Below are 19,083 nucleotides of genomic sequence, written 5' to 3'. Positions count from 1 at the left end.
CTCAGTTTGGCCAGAGGATACTCCAACACTCCCCAAAGTCAACCTAGCAGCTACTGCTAGCACCTGCATTTGGATGCTCCGGGAACACCCATGATGTGAGAGTTTTAAGCTCTGTGCTCTGAGGTTTGTCACAGCTGTGCCCTGCAACGCTAAGTTGGCTGCAGAAAGGTGGTACCAGGTTTTAAAAGCCACACCACAAAATGCAGGTGTCAGCAGATGCCACAGCCAGAATCCGGATTGAATCTGCAGCACTGATACCAGCAGATGGGTATCTAAGAGGGCTCTCTCCACATCGAGTTCAATTGCTCCCTCCTGAGCACAGCCAGGAAGCACTCGGTCCCAGCAGGGAGAAGAGTCACCCAGTCTTGGGAGTGAAGTGGTGTGCCACCCCCTGGGCCAGCAGCTTAGCCAACCCAGGAAACAGCTGCTTGCCTGGCCAGCACCTTATGGTGCACATCACAGCCTCACTGGTGTCATCCCCTCCAAAGGTGTCTCACTAGCAGCTACAAGCGATCCTCACAGCTGAGTAACGATGCTTTGTTCTTGCAACCCACCTCCAGCCTCAGCCCCCTTACAGTGCATTCCCAGCAGCATGCCCTCCACAGCCACCCTTCCCAAACCCTTCCCTGAACGGAAGAAACTTTCAACACAAACGTTGTTGCCAGTCCCCAACCTGCCCACCTGATGTAGAGTGGGCTCCCTAAGGGGGACTGTGCAGAGCTCCCCAAAGGTACTGCACTAAAGATTTAATGATTTTCACACCCTACCTGTGACAGTCACCAGCATGGAGGCCACGAGTGGACGGTTGTTGTCCAGCTTACGGCTCAGCCTCAGCTCCCCGCTTGACTGATTTACAATCAACAAGTGCAGTTCATTTCCCCGCTCAAAGGTGTAGAAAAGCCGGTCAGACACATCTGGGTCATAAGCTGGGATCCTCCCTATGACCCCTGAAGGGAAGGTGTTAGACTTATTGGACACGTAGTTATTGAACAGGATCTGGAAGTTCTTGAGAACAGGGCTGTTGTCATTCTGGTCAATGAGCTTGATATGGACAGTGGCTCTGCTGACCAGAGGAGCAGAGGTGGCCTGCACTACAATCACATACTCAGGTTTTGTCTCATAATCCAGGTCTATCAAGGCCGTGAGCTCCCCAGAAAAGATGTCCATCTGGAATATCTCAGGGATGTTGCCTTCCACAATTTGGTACATGATCTGGGCATTTGGTCCTTCATCCGGGTCAATGGCTGTGATTTGGGCCACAACAGAGCCTACAATGCTGTTCTCCTTTACCAACACCTCAAACTCTTCAGCGGGAAAGACAGGGGCGTTGTCATTCACATCCTGAATGGTAACCTGGATATGGACAGGAGTTCTCTGTGGAGGGATGCCCCTGTCCACAGCATAGGCAGTCAGCTCATAGACGGGAACGTTCTCGCGGTCCAACCTGCGGACAGTGCGAATGATTCCAGAGGTGGGCTCTATGGTGAAGTCTCCATCCCCATCCTCCCCATTCTGGAAGGTGTACTGCACTCGCCCGTTGGTGTGGGCATCCCGGTCGGTGGCAGAGATCTGGAGCACGCTGGTGAAGGGAGGTGCATCCTCAGAGATGATGCCCTGGTAATGAGGGTTGACAAACTGAGGGGCATTATCATTAACATCATTCACCATGATTTCAACATAGGTGGTGTCCGCTTTCTGAGGGATCCCATTGTCCTTTGCAGTGATTGCCAATGTGTATGTGACCTGGTCCTCATAATCTAGTTCTGCCTGAAGAGTGATGGCTCCAGAATCCGGATCAATGCGAAATTGAGGGACGTTGTCTTCTAGGTAGTATGTGATGCGGGCATTTTCCCCTACATCATCATCCGTGGCACTGATCACTACCACAGTGCTGCCCACAGGTCGGTCCTCATTGATACTCACAGAGTAGTGGGCACTCTGGAAGACAGGCCGGTGTGTGTTGGCATCAGTGATGTTGATGTGAACGTGGCAGTTGTCACGCAGGGTGCGGTCGGAGGCTGTCACAGTGAGCACGTAGCGCCTCTCCTGCTTGTAGTCCAGCGGCAGAGACAGAGTGATGAGCCCCATCCCACCCTGCGTGCTGATGGAGAAGCGGTTGCGCGTGTTGCCTCCTGTGATCTGGTAGGTGATGGCACTGTTCACATCTCGGTCAATCGCTGTGACGCTGAGGACGCTGGTGCCCACGGCCGCATCCTCGTTCAGGCGGATGAAATACTCCTTCTGGGTGAACTCGGGGCGGTTGTCATTGACATCCATGACAGTAATGGTAACGCTGGCCGAGGCAGATAAAGACGGGGAGCCATGGTCTCGAGCCTCTACCCCGAAAAAATAGTGCTCAACTGACTCCCGGTCCAAGGGTCCACTGACTGTGATCCACCCTGTGGCACTATTCACCACAAAGGGTGTGTCAGCTGAGACCCCTGTCAGTTTGTATTCCAGGCGCGAGTTCTCGCCATAGTCTGCATCCACAGCCTGGATGTGGATGACGGAGTGGCCGAGGGGAGCGTTCTCCAGGACAGAGATTTGGAAAGGGGTGCTGACAAAAATGGGGGCATGGTCGTTGATGTCCACTACCTGGATGCTGGCCATGCCAGTGTTGTTAGAGAGGGGAGGACGCCCTGCGTCCTGAGCCCGGATCCTCAGAGCATACTCCCGCTCCACTTCAAAATCCAGCGGGGCTACCACCTGTATCTCTCCAGTGACACTGTCAATGGAGAATTGACCACGGCTGTTGCCGCTGATGATGTTGTAGTGCACCAACGCATTGTTGTCCTTGTCCAGGTCTGTGGCAGTGACACGCAGGATCTCAGTGTGGGGTCGTATGTCCTCTCTCACCTGGACAATGTAGCGCTTCTCGCTGAACTGAGGGGTGTTGTCATTCTCATCAAGGACTGTGATGTAGACCCTGACTGTGGCGGAGCGAGGCCCTGGCTCCCTTCCTTGGTCATTGGCCTCCACCACCAAGGAGTACCTCTCCATCTTTTCCCTGTCCACTGGCCCACTAGTGGTGATGAGGCCAGAGCGAGGATCGATCTCAAAGACAGCGTGGGCAGCCCGCTCATTAACGAAGCGGTAGCGGATGTTGGCGTTGGGTGGAGAGTCAACATCGGTGGCCCGCAGCTGCAGAATGGGGTATCCCTCCTCCACGTTCTCCCGGATGGTCTCCCGGTACTCGCTCTGCTCAAAGACTGGATCGTGGTCATTGCGGTCAGCCACAGCGATGGCCACCATGGTGGTGGCGGAGAGCCGGGGTGTGCCGTGGTCCACGGCCGTCACACGGAAGTAGTGGAGGTCCATGCTCTCGCGGTCGAGGGCCTGCGTGGTGGTGATAAGACCAGCCCGAGGGTCGATGCTGAAGAGCTCCAGCGAGCGGCTGTTCATCAGGGCGTCCATGGAGTACACCAGCCGCCCCGCCTCGCCCCCATCGGGGTCCTGCGCTGCCACGGTCACCACCGCCGTCCCTGCCGGCTGGTTCTCCGCCACCTCCGCCTGGTAGTTGTATTGGGGAAACAGCGGGTGGCGGTTGGGGGCTGCGCGCCGGCCCCGCCGCCCCGGGGATGGAGACGGGAAGGGGAGCGGGCGCAGCGGGGCGGCGCGGGGCGGGCAGCGCGACGGGAATCGCCGGCGCGGCACCGCGGATAGCCCCGGAGGCACCGCCGCCGGCCAGCACGGCACGGCGGCGGGGCAGCCTCCGCGGACCGGCGGTCCCCAGCCCAGCGGCGGCGACGCGGCAGCCCCCAGCCCGGGGGGTAACAAAGGGAGCAGCAGCAACGGCAGCACCAGCGGAGGCGGCCTCCGGTGCTGGTGGCGGCGGCGGTGGCAGCCGCGGCTCGGGGCAGCCACCGGCTCCTCCGCCGCCATGGTGCCTCGGCGGCCGCCGCCCGGCCCGGGCGCACGGCGGCTGGGCTCGGCACCGCCCCCGCCTAGCGGCGCCGATGGCCACCCCCCGCCCCGCTGCGCCGCTGCTACTACCGGGGCTGGCAGCGGCGGCGGCTCCTCCCGCAGCCCCAACATGGCTCCCGACGCCCCGCCCCACCCCGCCCCGCGCCCCCACCCGCCCCGCCGCCGCCATCTTGGTGGAGGGCAGGTAGATGCCGGTCGTGTCGCTGCTCAGCTGTAGCGCAGCGTTCGCGGTGCCGCCTGCCGAGGCTCCAGAGAGGGGTGTAACGGGCACCGTGCAGGGACATGTCACGGGGAGGGTCGTGTCCCCTGGTCTCACTGTTAGCACACCTGCGCCGGGGCGAGGCGTGTCCGCCCCCAGGGAGACCTGCTAGCCCTCTCGGGAGTTTCGGCAGCCTTCGTGGGAAGCACGGGCGCTGCCAGGCAAGACGTGTCCGCTTACGTCGCGGGGGCAGCGGGCGAGCTGCCTGCCGGCACAACCTGCCTCCATCCTTGGTTGCCCTTCAGGCGCGCAGAGCCCAGCGGTGCCAGCTCCAGTCATGGCTGCCAGTTGTAGAGCCCGGGCTCCCCTCGGCACATCGGGGCACAGGCGGGGTCTGGCTGCTGCGATGCGGTGAGGGGTTGCATCCCAGCCAGCCCCCAAGCGTTGAATGACTTGGTTTGGCCAAACCACCCTACAGTGAGCTAGGACATCTAGCTCAAGTTATGAGTCCTGTAAAGCCGACCTTGAATGTTTTCAGGGATGAGGTATCGACCACATCTCTGGGCAACCTGATCCTCTGCTGTACCTCCCTCATTGTCAAACCAGACGATTTAAAACCATCACCCCTTGTTCTGTCACAACAGGCCCTGCTAAAAAGACTGTCTCCATCTTTCCTGTAAGCCCCCTTTAAGTGTCCCCCAGAGCCTTTTCTTCTCCAGACTGAACAACCCCAGCTCTCAGCCTTTCCTCATGGGAGAGGTGTTTCAGCCCCTAGATTACTTTTAGTGGCATCCTCCGGACCCACTCCAACAGGCCCATGTCTTTCCCATGCAGAGGACTCCAGAACTGGACACAGCACTGCAATCTGGCTCTCACCAGGGCAAAGGGCAGGTCCCTTGACCTGCTGGCCATGATGCTTTCAATGCAACCCAGGATGTGGCTGGCCTGCAAATGTTCATCGCTGGCTCATGGCCAGCTTTTCATCCATCTTGCCTAGTGCCACAGGGACACTTGCCCATGCATCCTAGGGGAGGGCATCTCAGAGCCTCCCAGCTAGAAGCAGAGTTTGGCAGGCAGGGGTCCCAGGCCCCATGGACACTAACCCGCAGTGCACACCTCTGGTTGCAGCCACTGACACTGCTGTTGTGGCACTGCCAGTGCACCAGGAGGCAAACACAGTATTTGTGCCCCTGCTGGCATCCATGGAGCACGGTTGCTTCCCCAGGGATGTTTTTTTTTACTGCATGTTTGAGAAGGGGCTTCCCCTTACCCTGTGCCACAGGGAAGTAGCTTTCTCGGGTGATGCCCAGGTACCTGCAGCAGCATCACAGCCACCCATGGGCACTCAACTGTGTGGCAGAGATTTAGCTGGTCTGCTCCTGTGCTCTGACGCAGACCTCAGCTACCCCCACCATCAAACTGAGGCATCTACACTGGGGAGGAACTTTTGGGGCTTTCTTCCAGCATCCATGGAAAAAACCACACACACCCCCCCCACTTTTCCAAGGAAAATTTAGTTTGTGACTGCTGTATTAGGAAGGTTCATTAGCGCATCATCCTTGCAACTTAGCTGTTAGTTTGATCTCAATCAACTAATATTGCAGCCTAATCCATTGAAGCCTGTAATAGGCTTAGGCATAACAGGGCTTTATGTCCTCATTAGCGTTTAGTGCGCCACAGCAAGGGAAACATCCTTGGCTGCATCTTGTTGAAGAGGAGAGCCTGAGGCACAGTGGCTGGGGTGCATAATAGGGAAGGAAGAGTTGTGTTGGGGAGAAAAACAGAGGAAACTGGGAGAAGGGGAGATTTAGGCTGAGGTAAGGGAAGGCAGGGAGTGCAGAGGATACACCTGGCTCCAAGGGGGCTGCAACAGCACCTGTGCCACTGTGCTGGATGGGCAGTGGTTCAGAGTGGGTAGGCTGGGGAGCAGGGGAACTCCTGTGCCAACACAGTATTCAGGCTGGGCACCACCAGACCGCCCTGTGCAGCCCCTATGTAGCTCCCAAAAGATCATAGAATCATAGAATGCACTAGGCTGGAAGGGACCTCTAGAGGTCATCTAGTCCAACCCCTCTGCCATGAGCAGGGATATCCACAACTAGATCAGGTTGCTCAGAGCCCCATCAAGCCTGACTTTGAATGTCTCCGGAGATGGAGCTTCCACCACCTCCCTGGGCAGCCTGTCTGAGTGGTCCACCACCCTCATAGTAAAGTTCTTCCTCCTAATGTCTTATCTAAATCTATCATTCTCTGGTTTAAAACCATTGCCTCTTGTCCTAGTTCTTCATGCCTTTGTAAACAGTCCCTCCCCAGCTTGCTTGTAGGCCCCCTTCAGGTACTGGAAGGCCACTATAAGGTCTCCCTGGAGCCTTCTCTTCTCCAGGCTGAACAACCCCAACTCTCTCAGCCTGTCTCTGTAGGAGAGGGTTTCCAGCCCTCTCATAATTTTTGTGGCACTCCTCTCTAGACCTGATCCATAAGGTTCATGTCCATCTTGTGTTGAGGGCCCCAGAGCTGGACAAAGTACCACAGTACTACAAATTCTTCCAGCTTGTCTGGTCCAGCACCAGTGCTCACAGGGCTGTGGCCATGCCCACCATGCCCACGTGGTGATTTGCATCCTTCACTCATCCAACAAAGGGCAGCACAGTGGCCACGCAACGGGAACGTGCTGGCTTCACACGAGCCCCCATCGCTGGCTGGATTATACCTGGCACCTCCTCAAACTGGGGATTTGCCACCAAGAAGGCCAATCAGAAGAGAGGTGATACTTTAAAAAATTATGAAGGCTTTCAAGTTTATTTGTTCTAATTACCCAGCTGACAGCTCAGGGGAGGAGGAGAAGAAAATCGTCAGGGTATTACTGCCACAGAACAGTTGTAATTGAATCATTCCAGACAATAAAGCAGAGGCACAGGTCACAGGCAGCACATCGCTGCTCCTGTGCTAGCCCCCCAGCACCCCTCACACACCCTGATAGGAGGGGATGCTGCCCTCACAGCAGCCTGTTAGGGCTAATGAGAACGTGCCTGAGCTGCGCCTGTCAACATGTGCCGAGCAGCACCCAGAGCAGGCTGGGGATAATGACTTTACAGACTGTGCTTTGATTTCCTGCTATGTGTAAAGGCCTTTCCTGGGCAGAAAGTGCAGCTCTTCCCCAGGACCTCCCATGTCAGGCTGCCACCAGCCCTTGCAGCCCTGGCTACAGTGACAGCACAGTGATGATGCAGAAGGGGTGACGCTCACTGTGGAGCTGGTACATGGTTTGAGCAGCCTCCAATGGTGGCAATGGCTCAGGGTTGCTGAAGAGGGCTGCTCGCTGTGCCAGTACAGGCTCAGCCCAGCCTGGGCTCTGCTAGCTTCTCATGGCAGGCAGGCCCCATTTCTGCAGGCAGCTGTTTGATGCAGCCCCCATGTTTAGGGTGCAGGGACAGAGCCCGCATCTGGAATTCACACCCCTACTCATGGCCAGGGCTGCAGCCCAGTGGCTGCTGGCTCTCCAGCACACAGCCAAGAGCAGAGACCAGTTTCCCTGTTGCCTATTCACTGCATTAACAAGCAGCCACTGCCCTCCCACCACCCCCACCCAAAGCAGGATGTGTGGGGCTGAGGTCTGAGAGCAGACATCTGCAGCCAAAGCAGGATTCGTTAGCTCTCAGCACAGACTGTTAAAACCTTCCCTCACAGGCTTGCTGCCTTGGCAGCTCTGCTGGGAGCCAGCTGAGGCTGCATGTGCCTTGCAGGAAGTGAACTGCAGAGTCCAGCTCTGCCAGACCCTTAATCCAGAGCAGTGATGCTGAGCAGGCTCACAGGGGTGATGGGTGTGCCCCTAGCGATGGCTGCTGCCCTTCACCACTCCTTGTCTGCCAAAAACATGGTAGGAAAACACAATGCAAGAAGCTGAGTGTGTGAAAAGTACTGCATTGCTTCTATCGTAAGATCAGCACCCAGAGCTTTGCCTTAGCAGGCAGCAGGCACCCAAGCTGCCCCCACTGCTGCAGTCCTCCCCCAACAGGACAGGCAGGGCCACATTCACAGAAGTCCAGTTTAAGACATTTTATTCTTCTGCATGTTACACTTAGTGTTTAAGAAAATACAGGATCCCTTTTGACATTCATACATTTTTACAGGGGAAAAATAGGTTTTTCTACGAGGGTGGTTATTAAGCTTGGCCATTCCCAGGCTGACTTCAGGAGGACCATACCCCTGCCTTGGCTGGCAGGTTAACCTGCTCCATTCCCAAGCACCACCGCCTCAGTGCCCAGAGTCCAGGCCTGCAGAACAGAGCTCCTGGCATTATCTCAAGCTTAAAAAAAAAAGAGAAAAAATAAAATACAGTGCTCAGTATTTCCAGTTCCACTTTCCAATAGCTCCTACACAGAATACTGCAAAGGAAGAGCTGGGGACAGGGAGTGACCAGACTGCACACGGATATCTAAGAGACCCACGTTAGTGTGACTGTTACAGGGAAGGAGGTTAATCCTGTTTCTAGAAACCTAGAGGAAATATAAATAAGGGCTCCCCACACTCGTGCATAGTCACAAACAGCTACTGGACACCAGGCTCACGCTGCCTCTGAGCGCTGCCACGTGGAGAGGGAGAGCAGCGAGGCAGAGCTACTATGAAGCTCAAGGCAAGAAATCCACACGCTTCACAAACAGAGCAAGCCTGCCCACACACAGCCCCTCTGCTTGGGGCCCCGGGGCAGAGCTGTGAGAGGTGGCAAGTGGCAGCTTTCACCTGGCAGGACACATCTTTCTGCTGTGTCTGGGCCAAAAGCTTCCTAAGGGCAGCATCACCCACATGGTCGTTGCTTCTAGGCTGCCACAGTGTGCAAGAATTTCAGATTTAAACACCACTATAGAAAGCAGATTGAAAAAAGCAGCTGCTGGCATAAGACCTCTATGACCCTTGATGGGCTGCTACCCAGAGGCAAAGCAGAGGGCCAGGAGAGAGCGAAAGGCTCACTAGACAAGGCGCTGGACAGCGAGCAAGCTACCTCCCCTCAGCAGGGCTGCAGCACATTGGCACTAGCAGCAGAAAACAAAACAGGTGTTACAAAAGCTTCTTCCAAGCACCAGCAGACTCCACTTGGTCACTGCAGGGAGAGAGATGCACATGGAAAAGAAGTGATACTCTAAGGCAAAGGCCTTTCTCTTCAGGACCTTGGGACACCAACGCAGCTCAGCACCCCCCCACCCTGCCTGCGAAGTCCCTTGCAAGCTCTCTGCCCTTCCCACGAACACCAGCTGCCTAAACACCTCCAGCCCGAGCCTTGCAGGCAAACTGCAGCGCCAGCGCCCACCCAGCTCCGACTTCCCCTGAGCACCAGGCCCCGGGGGCACCCCACGCCCCTTCTGCTGCTGGCCTTCCTAAAGGGCTGGTGAATGCTGTCCCAGCCTTAGGCCTCGCATGGAGGGATATAAGGTATGAGCTGTACTGGAAGGGAATGGGGAGGAAGTGTCAACAAGAGACGCCATCAATCCAAGTGGTTCAAACTCCAGTCCAAGCTGAGAGGTGGTTAGCTTGTACTGGGAGAGATTTCTGGGAACTCCTTATAAATCTCCAAGATGATCAGTTTGTCCATCTGGCACTGCTGGTCCTCCTCCTCCTCCCCCAGGATGCGCTGCAAGATGCCCTGCAGGTCAGAGAGGCGGTGCTGGTGCTGCAGATAGGGTGTGGAGCGGATGATGGCGTGCATCAGAGACAGATACTCCATCCTCAGCTGCCAAGTGGGAGGGGAGACAAAACACAGAGCACAACGAAGGTTTAAAGTGAGATAAACAATCATGCCAGCCTCCATTACAGCACGAGTGCGGGAACAGCTGCCGCTGCTGCAGCAGCCAGAGCAACTCCAGAGGCACCTGCTTGTCCTTAAGGCTCATTAGCAGCTACAGGAAACTCTGCTTTTCCCACAGCAAAACAGTGCTGCTCTTCACTAGCTCTCAAACATGCATAACCCTGTCTCTTGCCATACCAAAACACAGAGATCCCTCCTACTTCTATGTCTCACAGAGGGTCTCTATTCCCAAGGGTCCCTGGATGGAAAGGTGCGGACCACCAGAAGTCTTCAAACACGCCTTGCTACTGCTGTGTGCCAGGAAGGATAAATCCTTTCTTCTTCCTCAGCTCCCAGGGTTCATTTAAGCACCCAGAAATACCATGCCCACCCCAGGAGTCCATTCTGGCCTGCACCATCCAACTTCTTTAGGACTGTGCTCCCTTCCCCAATTCCTGTAGGTTACTATGAGCACCTTGTCTCCTGGGGAGAGATCAGCTATCTGCCGCACCAGGATGTCTATCAGGACCATCATGTCTGTGTGGTAGAAGATGCTGGCTGTATCCTTGCTGGCAAAGATGTCCTGCAGAAACTTCAGCACTGAGTGTTGTGGCTGAGGCTGATGCTTGAATATACAAACTGGATCATCTGGGGGAGATAAAGAAACTATGCTAAGCCACATGTCCCCCACTGCTCCCTTCCTCCATCTTTACTGCACATCCCTTTGTTAGACCCTACAGGCTTTGGAGAGGAGGCCTTGGTCAGCCACTCCCTGACTTTGGGCCAGCTCTTGTGCCAGCAGACCTTAGTGTCTTGCACAAAGCAGTGTAATCAGGATGGCAACTCCGCAGGGTACCAAGCTGAGACCAAACACATTAGCAGTAACATTAATTATTGTTTATGTTTCACCAATGATCCCAGGTGAGAGCTCATTAGCAGTGCCTCCCCTTTTTCCTCAACCATCGAATTTCTCCCCATTTTACAGCCTGGTCCAATGGTCCCTCCAAAAGCCCCCATCAGATCCTGTACCAGAAATGAGCTTTCACCACAGAGATCAGGCTAGAAATGTCCCAGTAGCAAATAAACACTTCCAAGTTTAAATGAGCAACCATATCCTATTGTCTTCCAAAACACATCCCTGCAGAACCCTAGAGGGGGGCTCTGGGACACTGCAGAGGCCCCCAGCAGTTGTCAGGAAGACAGGCAAAAGGAAAGCATCTTCATTTAGGTTGTGGCCTCCTTTTTCTTCTTCCAGACCCTTGCAATAAGGTGATTCCTGCAGGGAATCTGGCAGGGAAAGGACTAAACAAAGGCTTTGGGAGGAGGCCAGACAGAAGCGCACGGAGAGGCTTGGCTGCCCTCAAGCTGATACAGTGCGGAGACAGTGATTTGCAACCCCAAGGAGAACTCAAGCCAGAGTAAGATCAGCTGCAAGCATCACAGGATGAGTTATTTACCAGCAAGTCAACAAAATGAAACTCAGACAGCAAAGCCCCTGTGTTCCAGACAGTATTAGAAAGCACAATAGTGGCATGTGGCACAGACAGAAATACCTGGCACTGCTCTTCCTGCAGAGATCTCCAGCTTCCCAGCAATATGCTTTCCAAAAGCTCTACATGTACAGTGGATTTCACTCTATGCCTGGAGCAGATACAAAACTAACACTCTGCTGGTGATTCTGAAGGGGGAAGATCCACTCTAAATAGTATTTTGGAAGGTAAGACCTCCATGTGGATCTGTCCCCTGAGGCAGCTGATTGCCAGCACAGGCTGAGGTTTGTGTGCCAGTGCTGCTGAGTCTTGTCTGTCCAAGGGTAAGAGTAGCCCAGATAAGAGCTTGCCTACATTGCAGCTGTCTGTGCTGCGATACAAGGCTGAACCGACCTAGAGTATGAGGAAATGACTGCCTAGAGGCCTCTCTTCTCTTCGTAGGTGCCATCAGCATCACTTTATCCTTTGTGCAGCTCTGTCCTCAGCAACACAGCCTGTCACCCTCACAAACTCACCAGGAAACAGCAAATTCTGCCTGAGCTGACAGCTCCTCAGCTACCTATATCCCCAATGCACCTCACCCCTTAACAAGCTCTGGACTCATCTCCCCAAGTCACCATTAGCTGCACCCCCTGCCGGGCATGTAGCAGCGCCGCCAACACTCACCTCCCCTGTTCAGCAGCAGCAGCAGCTTCTCTGTGAAAGTCTTGACGTTTGAGTGCTTGCTTATTGTGGTCATGATCACACTGTGTTCTGGAACTAAGGAAGAGACCTGTTCAGCACATCCCTTTGTTTCCTGAAGGCCACAGCAATAAAAAGTCAATAGTGGAGGGCTCCTATTTCACATCAGTGCTCTGGGAAGCTTTGGGGAACCATAGTCTGTCAGGGCTATGAAAAGTTTCAGCCCCACAGAGTGGGTGGGCAGGGAGAGAGAAGGTGAAATCAATCTGAAACAATGCATGAAGCACTTGGGACTTTGTGCTTTCTGTGTGCATCTGATTCACATATGGGCTCCAGTCCTGCCGGCCAAGTGCTGTTAAATACCTTGCAAAGGCTTTGTCTTGTTGAACAGTATGTCTGCTCACAACCCTCTGAAGCCAGGGGCTTCACTGTCTGGTATCTTCTTGCTTCATATCAGTGGTGACTCACTGGAATTTATTGCTTTGCACACTCTAATAAGAAGGGACAACCAGGTCCCTGGAGCATGCCAGAAAGGAAAAGTTCTTCCCCCCAGCACTAAGCACCAGGCTGTGCAAGTATAGTGGCTGAAGACTTCTAGAAAACATCCCCTAGCCTGCTTGGAGGGTGATTTGTTCTAACTAAAATAAGTTCATCCTAACAGACCTTATGGATGCCTGTGTTCACACTTAGAAGCATCCAAACAGCACAGGATGGCTGTTTCTGTGGCACAGCATTGGCAACCCTGCAATATTCCACAGGCTGCAAAGTGCTTCAGCATCCTTTACAGCGAAGGATGCCAATATAAGCGGCTTTCAGGAGAGTTTTTGAACTAATGCTACACCACTGAATCATATGATAGATGAATCTCGCAGAGGAATAAAAAATTCAACCCACTAATAAGCAATCTGAACATCATTTAACATGTTCTTAGCATCAGAGAACAAGTCCCTTGCTCTGGGCTAGACCCCAGGCGGGCAGTAATCCCCCAGAAGTACACTGCTTGTCATACATTATTGCCTCATTACTGCAGCCAGGAAGTATATGGGCAAGTGTGAGAGGGGTAATGAATGAAAGCAGCAGAGATACACTTAATCAGTCTCTGTGCAATCAGCTTTCACATGAAATTAGAAACTTTCATATCAGTTTTAATGAAGTGCAACTCCAAATAACAGGTAAATTACTGGACACATCCTTGCTGCTTTATCCTCCCCTCTCTCCACAAAGCCAAAGATAAAGCCATGAAACAGAACCAGAGGAAGTAATTAAAGACAGTTGGAACAACAGGAGATTCTGAGTTACGGAGTGGCCTTTCTTAGCAGGACCTGGAGCTGCTCTCCAATCTGTCAACACTTCAGAACTCACAGGCATCAAGAGGGCAAACGCCCTTCTGGAGGGACCATACATGTTGTCTGTTCTTAGGAAGCTGAGCAGTAACTGAGGGCAATCAGGAGAGAGTGCAGCTCAAGCCAACGCTGAAAAGCCTGATGCCAACACACTGGCACTGCCTGAGCTTCAAGAGCAGCAGACGGCTAAACATAAGGTTTGTCAAGGCCTACAGAAGGCAGAGGACTTTCTTTCTAGACTGGTATTGAGAACTGCCTGCTGAAGCATTTTCTCTGCCCAATCAGATGTGCCTGTGAGTTAATTCCACTCATGATCTGCACAAGAGGACTGAGAGCACAATGTGCAGACGACACTAAGGTGGGAAGGAGTGTTGATCTGCCTTAGGGTAGGGATGCTCTACAGAGAGACCTGGACAGGCTAGAGCAATGTGTGACATTCAACAAGGCCAAGTGCCAGGTCCTGCACTTCAGTCACAACCACCTCATGCAACACATGGGGAAGAGTGGCTGGAAAGCTGCCCAGTAGAGAAGGACCTGGGGGTGTTGACTGACAGGCAACCAAGAAGGCCAACATCATCCTGGCCTCTATCATGAAGAATGTGACTATCAGGACCAGTAAAGCAATTGTCCCCCTGTACTGGTGAGGCTGTACCTCGAGTACCCTGCCATTTTAGGGCCCTCATTACAAGAAAGACATTGGGGTGCTAAAGCAGGTCTAGAGAAGTGCAACAAAGCTGGTGAAGGGTTTAGAGGACAAACCTTATGAGCTGAGGCAGCTGGGATTATTTAGGCTAGAGGAAAGGAGGTTAAGGGGAGATCTTACTGCTCTCTATAACTACCATGAAAGGAGGTTGTAGGGAGGTGGGTGGGTTGTTGGTCTCCTCTCCCTGGTGCTATGAGACAGGACCAGAGGAAATGGCCTGAACTTCTTACACCAGGGGAGGATCAGATTGGGTATTATAAGAAACCTCTCCACTGACAGGGTTATCAAACACTGGAATGGGCTCCTCAGGGAGAAGGTTGAATCCCCATCTCTGGGGGCATTTAAAAGATGCAGAGATGAGGTGCTAAGGGACATGGTCCTTACCAGACTTGGTAGAGTTAGATAATGGTTGGACTCAATGATCCTAAAGGTCTTTTCCAATAAAATGATTCTATCATATCCAAGTGTAACCCAGCAACAGGCAGCGTGGCAACACAGAGAGAAATCCCCTGGGCAGCTATGCCCCAGAGGGTCAGCTGGTTGGACATGGCCTCTCAGACCGTGTTATGTTTCAGGGTTATGCCACATATTTAAACAGTGCAAGAGATGAGGGGAGCCAGAGAGGTTATCACAGTCCCATGAAGACCCAGTAAGATTCTATTTCTCTCTCTCTCCATTCTTCACACTCTTGCTCAAGACCACTGAATTCTTGCCAAGGTAGAGCAGAGCAGCACCCAACTGACCTGGAATGTGGAGATTGAAAGCCAGAAGGACATTGACAAATAAGTCAGGCAGCTGGTCGGTGGTGTCTGAGGGCAGCCCATCCTCAATCACATCCAGCAGGAACTGCACAAACTGAGAGTTGAGATGTTCTGCATGAGGAGAAAGAGGGCATTTACAGCACAGTGAAAATAAACCATGTAACAAGGGACCATGAAAGCCACTTTTCTGTGCTTTTATGCCTATTAGTGAAGTGCCAGTGTCAGTCTCCAGGGAACGAACAACCCTGCAAGTGGATTAGAGAGACCACTGAAGTGTCTTTGTGCAAGAGAGAAGTGGCTCACAGAACTATCCACCATGCAGTGCTATCCACCAAATCCTGCTCTAGCTGTTGATGCAGCATTACCGCTGCCAATGAAGGCTTCAGGTAGGAAGGGATTTGTATTCTTGACCACTGGTTTAATCCATCTATTGAAAAAAAAACAGAGCCATCACCCAGTCATTAGAAACAACACATTTTTCAATTTAGCCATTAGGAAAGCAGAAGAGCTATGCAAATAAGTCCACCTGCAGGAAATAATTGCCAGGGTGACATGAGGAGAGAAAAGCAGGAGGTGTGGAAACGTATTCCACAGTCTCTGCTGCACCAGCTTAAATCTTATTTGTGTTTACTGGGGTGGTAAGGTGAAACTGCTGAGGAGAAGCTTACAAAAATTCCTACTGCATTTCAAGTGAAAAATGAGCCCAGAGTTTTCCAAATACAGGGAACACAACATGACCTGAGGGAGAAGCTTTGTGGCTGAAGGTTGGAAGGAAAGGACAGAAGATAAAACAGGCAGATCTGGCACAATGTTTGCACTTCCCAATTGACTGCAACACCCTTAATCATCTCTGCTTTCCCTAAAGGCTTAAAATGCACAGGGCTGCACTGTCCTGTTAGAACAAAGACCAGCAAGTGGCCACATCGTGCATTTGACAGCTTTAGTGGCTGTTCATGGAGTGATCTGGGCTCTCAGCCTCATTAGCAGATATAACATCTCTGAGGCAAGTAAGAGATGCATGTTTCCATGCAGGGCAGACATGAAACAAAACGTTGCTTAGTCAGAGTGATGGACAAACTCACCTCTTGTGCAGCATGACATCAGTCCTCCACTGCTCTAACCCAGATTTGTGCTGCTCTCCGGCAATCTGGCATTGCATCCTGGTGTTTCGGCAGCCAGACTACTGATGAAGAGCAGACCTTACTCTTGCCCTGCTTACCTGGACTTTCCTCTCTCTCTCCCCACCTTGACCACCAGGAAAGGTCCCTTCCTTGGGTCTGCTAACACACCCCAGAGGTCCCACCATCAGCTCTGCTGTTCTACCAAGCTGTGTGCATAAGCTGCTCTTACCATAGTGATGGTATGGCAGGGGCTCCCCCATGGAGAACATCATTGCCAGCACCAGTGCAGAGTAGCACATCTTTTGATGATCTGCAAGATAAAGGTCCTGCCATTAGCTCTTCTGAGGATGTGGAACAGCGTTCCCTAGCGGCAGCTAGGAAGTAACACCTTTAATAAAGACATTTAGCACCGATTAGGAGCGCTCCTTGTTCCCTGTTTACAAGGGAACAGTTTACTGAGCTATAAGGGTGTTGTTCCCCCTGTTTAAGCACCTCCCATGCCTTCTGTGACATACCTTACCACAGCAATTTTAAAATACTCACAAGAAGAACTCTTGATTTTTATCTCCTCTACTGGAGATGATCTGGGAAAACTTGATCTGAATAATTAAACACCTCCCCTGCACAGTCCCAGGACACATCCCATAGTTATGTAATTACTGAACCCAGAAAAAGCATCCATCTGGCCACCTTGAAATACTGCCTGTTCCAACCAACACCACCCCCAGACAGCTATACTGCTTGTTACCATCCCTCCACTGCTCCACTTTTGCTACTTCAGCTCTGCCTGGAGGTATAAGAGGTCTCTGGGGAGACCAGCTCACTGCTCACGACTGGGGCTGTGCATCTGCCCACCTCCCAGGCCACACGTGTCGCCAGCATTAGTACATCCCACAACCTGCCAGTCCAATGTGATTTTTCACTGGCAGTAGCTATGCTTCACAGAACCACAGCCAGTGCCTTTCCTGAATTTCAATTAATGGATACACCTCAAAACATTTGCTGAATAAAAGAACACAATCATGGAATAGGATCTGTGTCATCATCAAACAGCCTCTGTCCAGTTCAACAAGTCTGAAGATGACAGGAAAAGGAACATTGAGGAGAAAGTTCTTCACAGAGAGAGTTGTTAGCCATTGGAATGGGCTGCCCAGGGAGGTGGTGGAATCACTGTCCCTGGAGGTGTTCAAGAGGGGATTGGACGTGGCACTTGGTGCCATGGTTTAGTAGTCATGAGGTCTTGGGTGACAGGCTGGACTTGATGATCTTTGAGGTCTTTTCCAACCTTATTGATTCTATGATTATTTCTATGAAGTAGGTTACCACACATACTGGCTCAATAAAGTTCAGCTACATCTGCCAGAAAGCACCTGGTGCACTTGTTACACATTGCATCTATAAAACACAACAAAATGACCCAAAACTACTTTTCATTAGGAAAGAAGAAAGTCCCCTTCAATGCTTCTCTCACAGAACTGTTTCACAGTATGTGCTGGTTCTGCTATCCCCTCCAAACCCTTTAAGACATTTAAATCTCTAAGCACCAGCAGCCTGCAGTTGTGTTTTGAGAGCACAGACTAATGCCTTTGCTGTCACTCCATACCCCTGGACTTGGCCAAAGGACTTGCAACTCTTGGCAGCTCTCAAATTTACTGTTAGCACAGGAGAGAACAAAAACACCCTAGCAAACCATTCCAACCTCAGGATCCTGGAAAGTCAGCTCTGTGAGCAAAGCCTCTACAGATGAAGAACATGCAGACACTGTCAAAGCTCCACAAGGTGCATGGGTTTTCAAATAGCAAATACTCTGAGTAAAAAAATAGATCATTTGGGGCTTAACCAGAGATACTACAGCATTAACAAGATTAAGAGTTTGTAAGAGAGCACTCTAGACCATATGGCAGCAAAGGAAAGCTGGAAGCTGCTGTTTACTCTTGGTAAACAGAGAGGGAGGATATTCAATGATTTAAATAGATTTCATACTTATATAAGAAGCTCTCAGCTCTAAGGTGTCAGTGATACCAAAGCTCACTGTGGCAGAAAACCAAACTGTTCACCACATGATTTCTTCATTCTTTCCTCTGCAGCTTCAGGAGTTGTGTGTCAGAGGCAGGATAGTGCAGTAGGCAGACGCAGGGGCCTGCTGTTCCCATGTTCCTAGTAAGGATCAAATGAACAAAAATATTTTCTCATCACCTCAGGAACAATGAAATAATGATGTGAGAGCCAGGAACCAGTAATAAACGTGTGGCCATAGCTGATGTGGATGAAGAAATTAGAGATGGGAAGAGGGAGGATAGTTTTACACATCCTTGTCCCATCTGCCATTAACTGATGGCCATCCATCCAAGCTGACAGCAGACTTCACTGCTAGGTGGCTAATCTTGTGTTTGCCTAAGGATGCTGAATCAAAGGAGACTGAAACCAGGCAGAAGCTGGGGCAAATCCAGATTTACTCAAGTGCCCTCACTCAGCACAAGTTCTTGGAATGTCCCAGCTGCAGCAAGACTCATCCAAGACATACCATGCTAAAGAACAGAGTAATTGCCAGACAAAGCACATTTTTTATTTCATTGCACAGCAGCACCAGTGGCTGCAAGGAAGTAAGCAGCATTGATACAACTCTCCCAAAGCGGAGAGACTCTACTAATGACAGACTCATAAGCATCACTCATGTAGCCATGAAAGGCAGGAGTGATATGGCTGAGCTCACCAACCTGCATTACCAAAGACTGCTGAGATACTGCTAAGAAAGCTGCCATTATGCATGGAAGATATTTCTCAGAAGCTTTCAAAGACCTTGCTCCCAACTTCTAAACACAGCAGTGCAAAACCTAGGCACTGGAAGCAGACAACTGTCTATAACTGAAATGAAAAGAGCCCAAGAGCTGACTTGCATATACACTGAGCTGCAACAAGGGAGAAAGTCATGATTACAGACTGGATTATCCCTGTTTGTTTTCTTTGGAATTGTTCTGGCTAATTCTGCCTCACTCTGGCTTACTATAAGCTCTTCTAACACTGATAGATGTGCTGGCTATCCATAGCAGAGGAAAGTGGCTGTCCAGAAGCAGTAAGACTC

At 51.9% G+C, this 19,083-nt stretch overlaps 2 protein-coding genes across 4 annotated transcripts in view; both read right to left on the bottom strand.

The window, feature by feature from the left end:
- CELSR3 (cadherin EGF LAG seven-pass G-type receptor 3) overlaps nt 1-3,882 on the bottom strand; it is a 32,668-nt gene extending 28,786 nt beyond the window's left edge. Inside the window, exon 1 of the mRNA XM_068163755.1 lies at nt 768-3,882. Within this exon, the coding sequence (XP_068019856.1) occupies nt 768-3,882 (3,115 nt within the window). The remainder of the gene's footprint in view (nt 1-767) is intronic.
- Nucleotides 3,883-8,164: 4,282 nt separating this feature from the next.
- NCKIPSD (NCK interacting protein with SH3 domain) overlaps nt 8,165-19,083 on the bottom strand; it is a 56,517-nt gene continuing 45,598 nt past the window's right edge. For all 3 annotated transcript variants that reach the window (XM_068163756.1, XM_068163757.1, XM_068163758.1), the window contains exons 9-13: nt 16,231-16,311; nt 14,863-14,991; nt 12,059-12,151; nt 10,378-10,550; nt 8,165-9,848 (exon numbers count right to left, since the gene is read on the bottom strand). In XM_068163756.1, the coding sequence (XP_068019857.1) occupies nt 9,645-9,848; nt 10,378-10,550; nt 12,059-12,151; nt 14,863-14,991; nt 16,231-16,311 (680 nt within the window). In that variant the 3' untranslated portion in view covers nt 8,165-9,644. The remainder of the gene's footprint in view (nt 9,849-10,377; nt 10,551-12,058; nt 12,152-14,862; nt 14,992-16,230; nt 16,312-19,083) is intronic.

The sequence above is a fragment of the Melanerpes formicivorus genome, unplaced genomic scaffold (genome assembly GCF_026170545.1).
Source record: "Melanerpes formicivorus ecotype bairdi unplaced genomic scaffold, bMelFor1.0.p_v2 SCAF_74, whole genome shotgun sequence".
NCBI classification, from domain to species: domain Eukaryota; kingdom Metazoa; phylum Chordata; class Aves; order Piciformes; family Picidae; genus Melanerpes; species Melanerpes formicivorus.
Note: the sequence above shows the minus strand (reverse complement) of the source record. Positions and strands in the feature narration are given on the sequence as shown.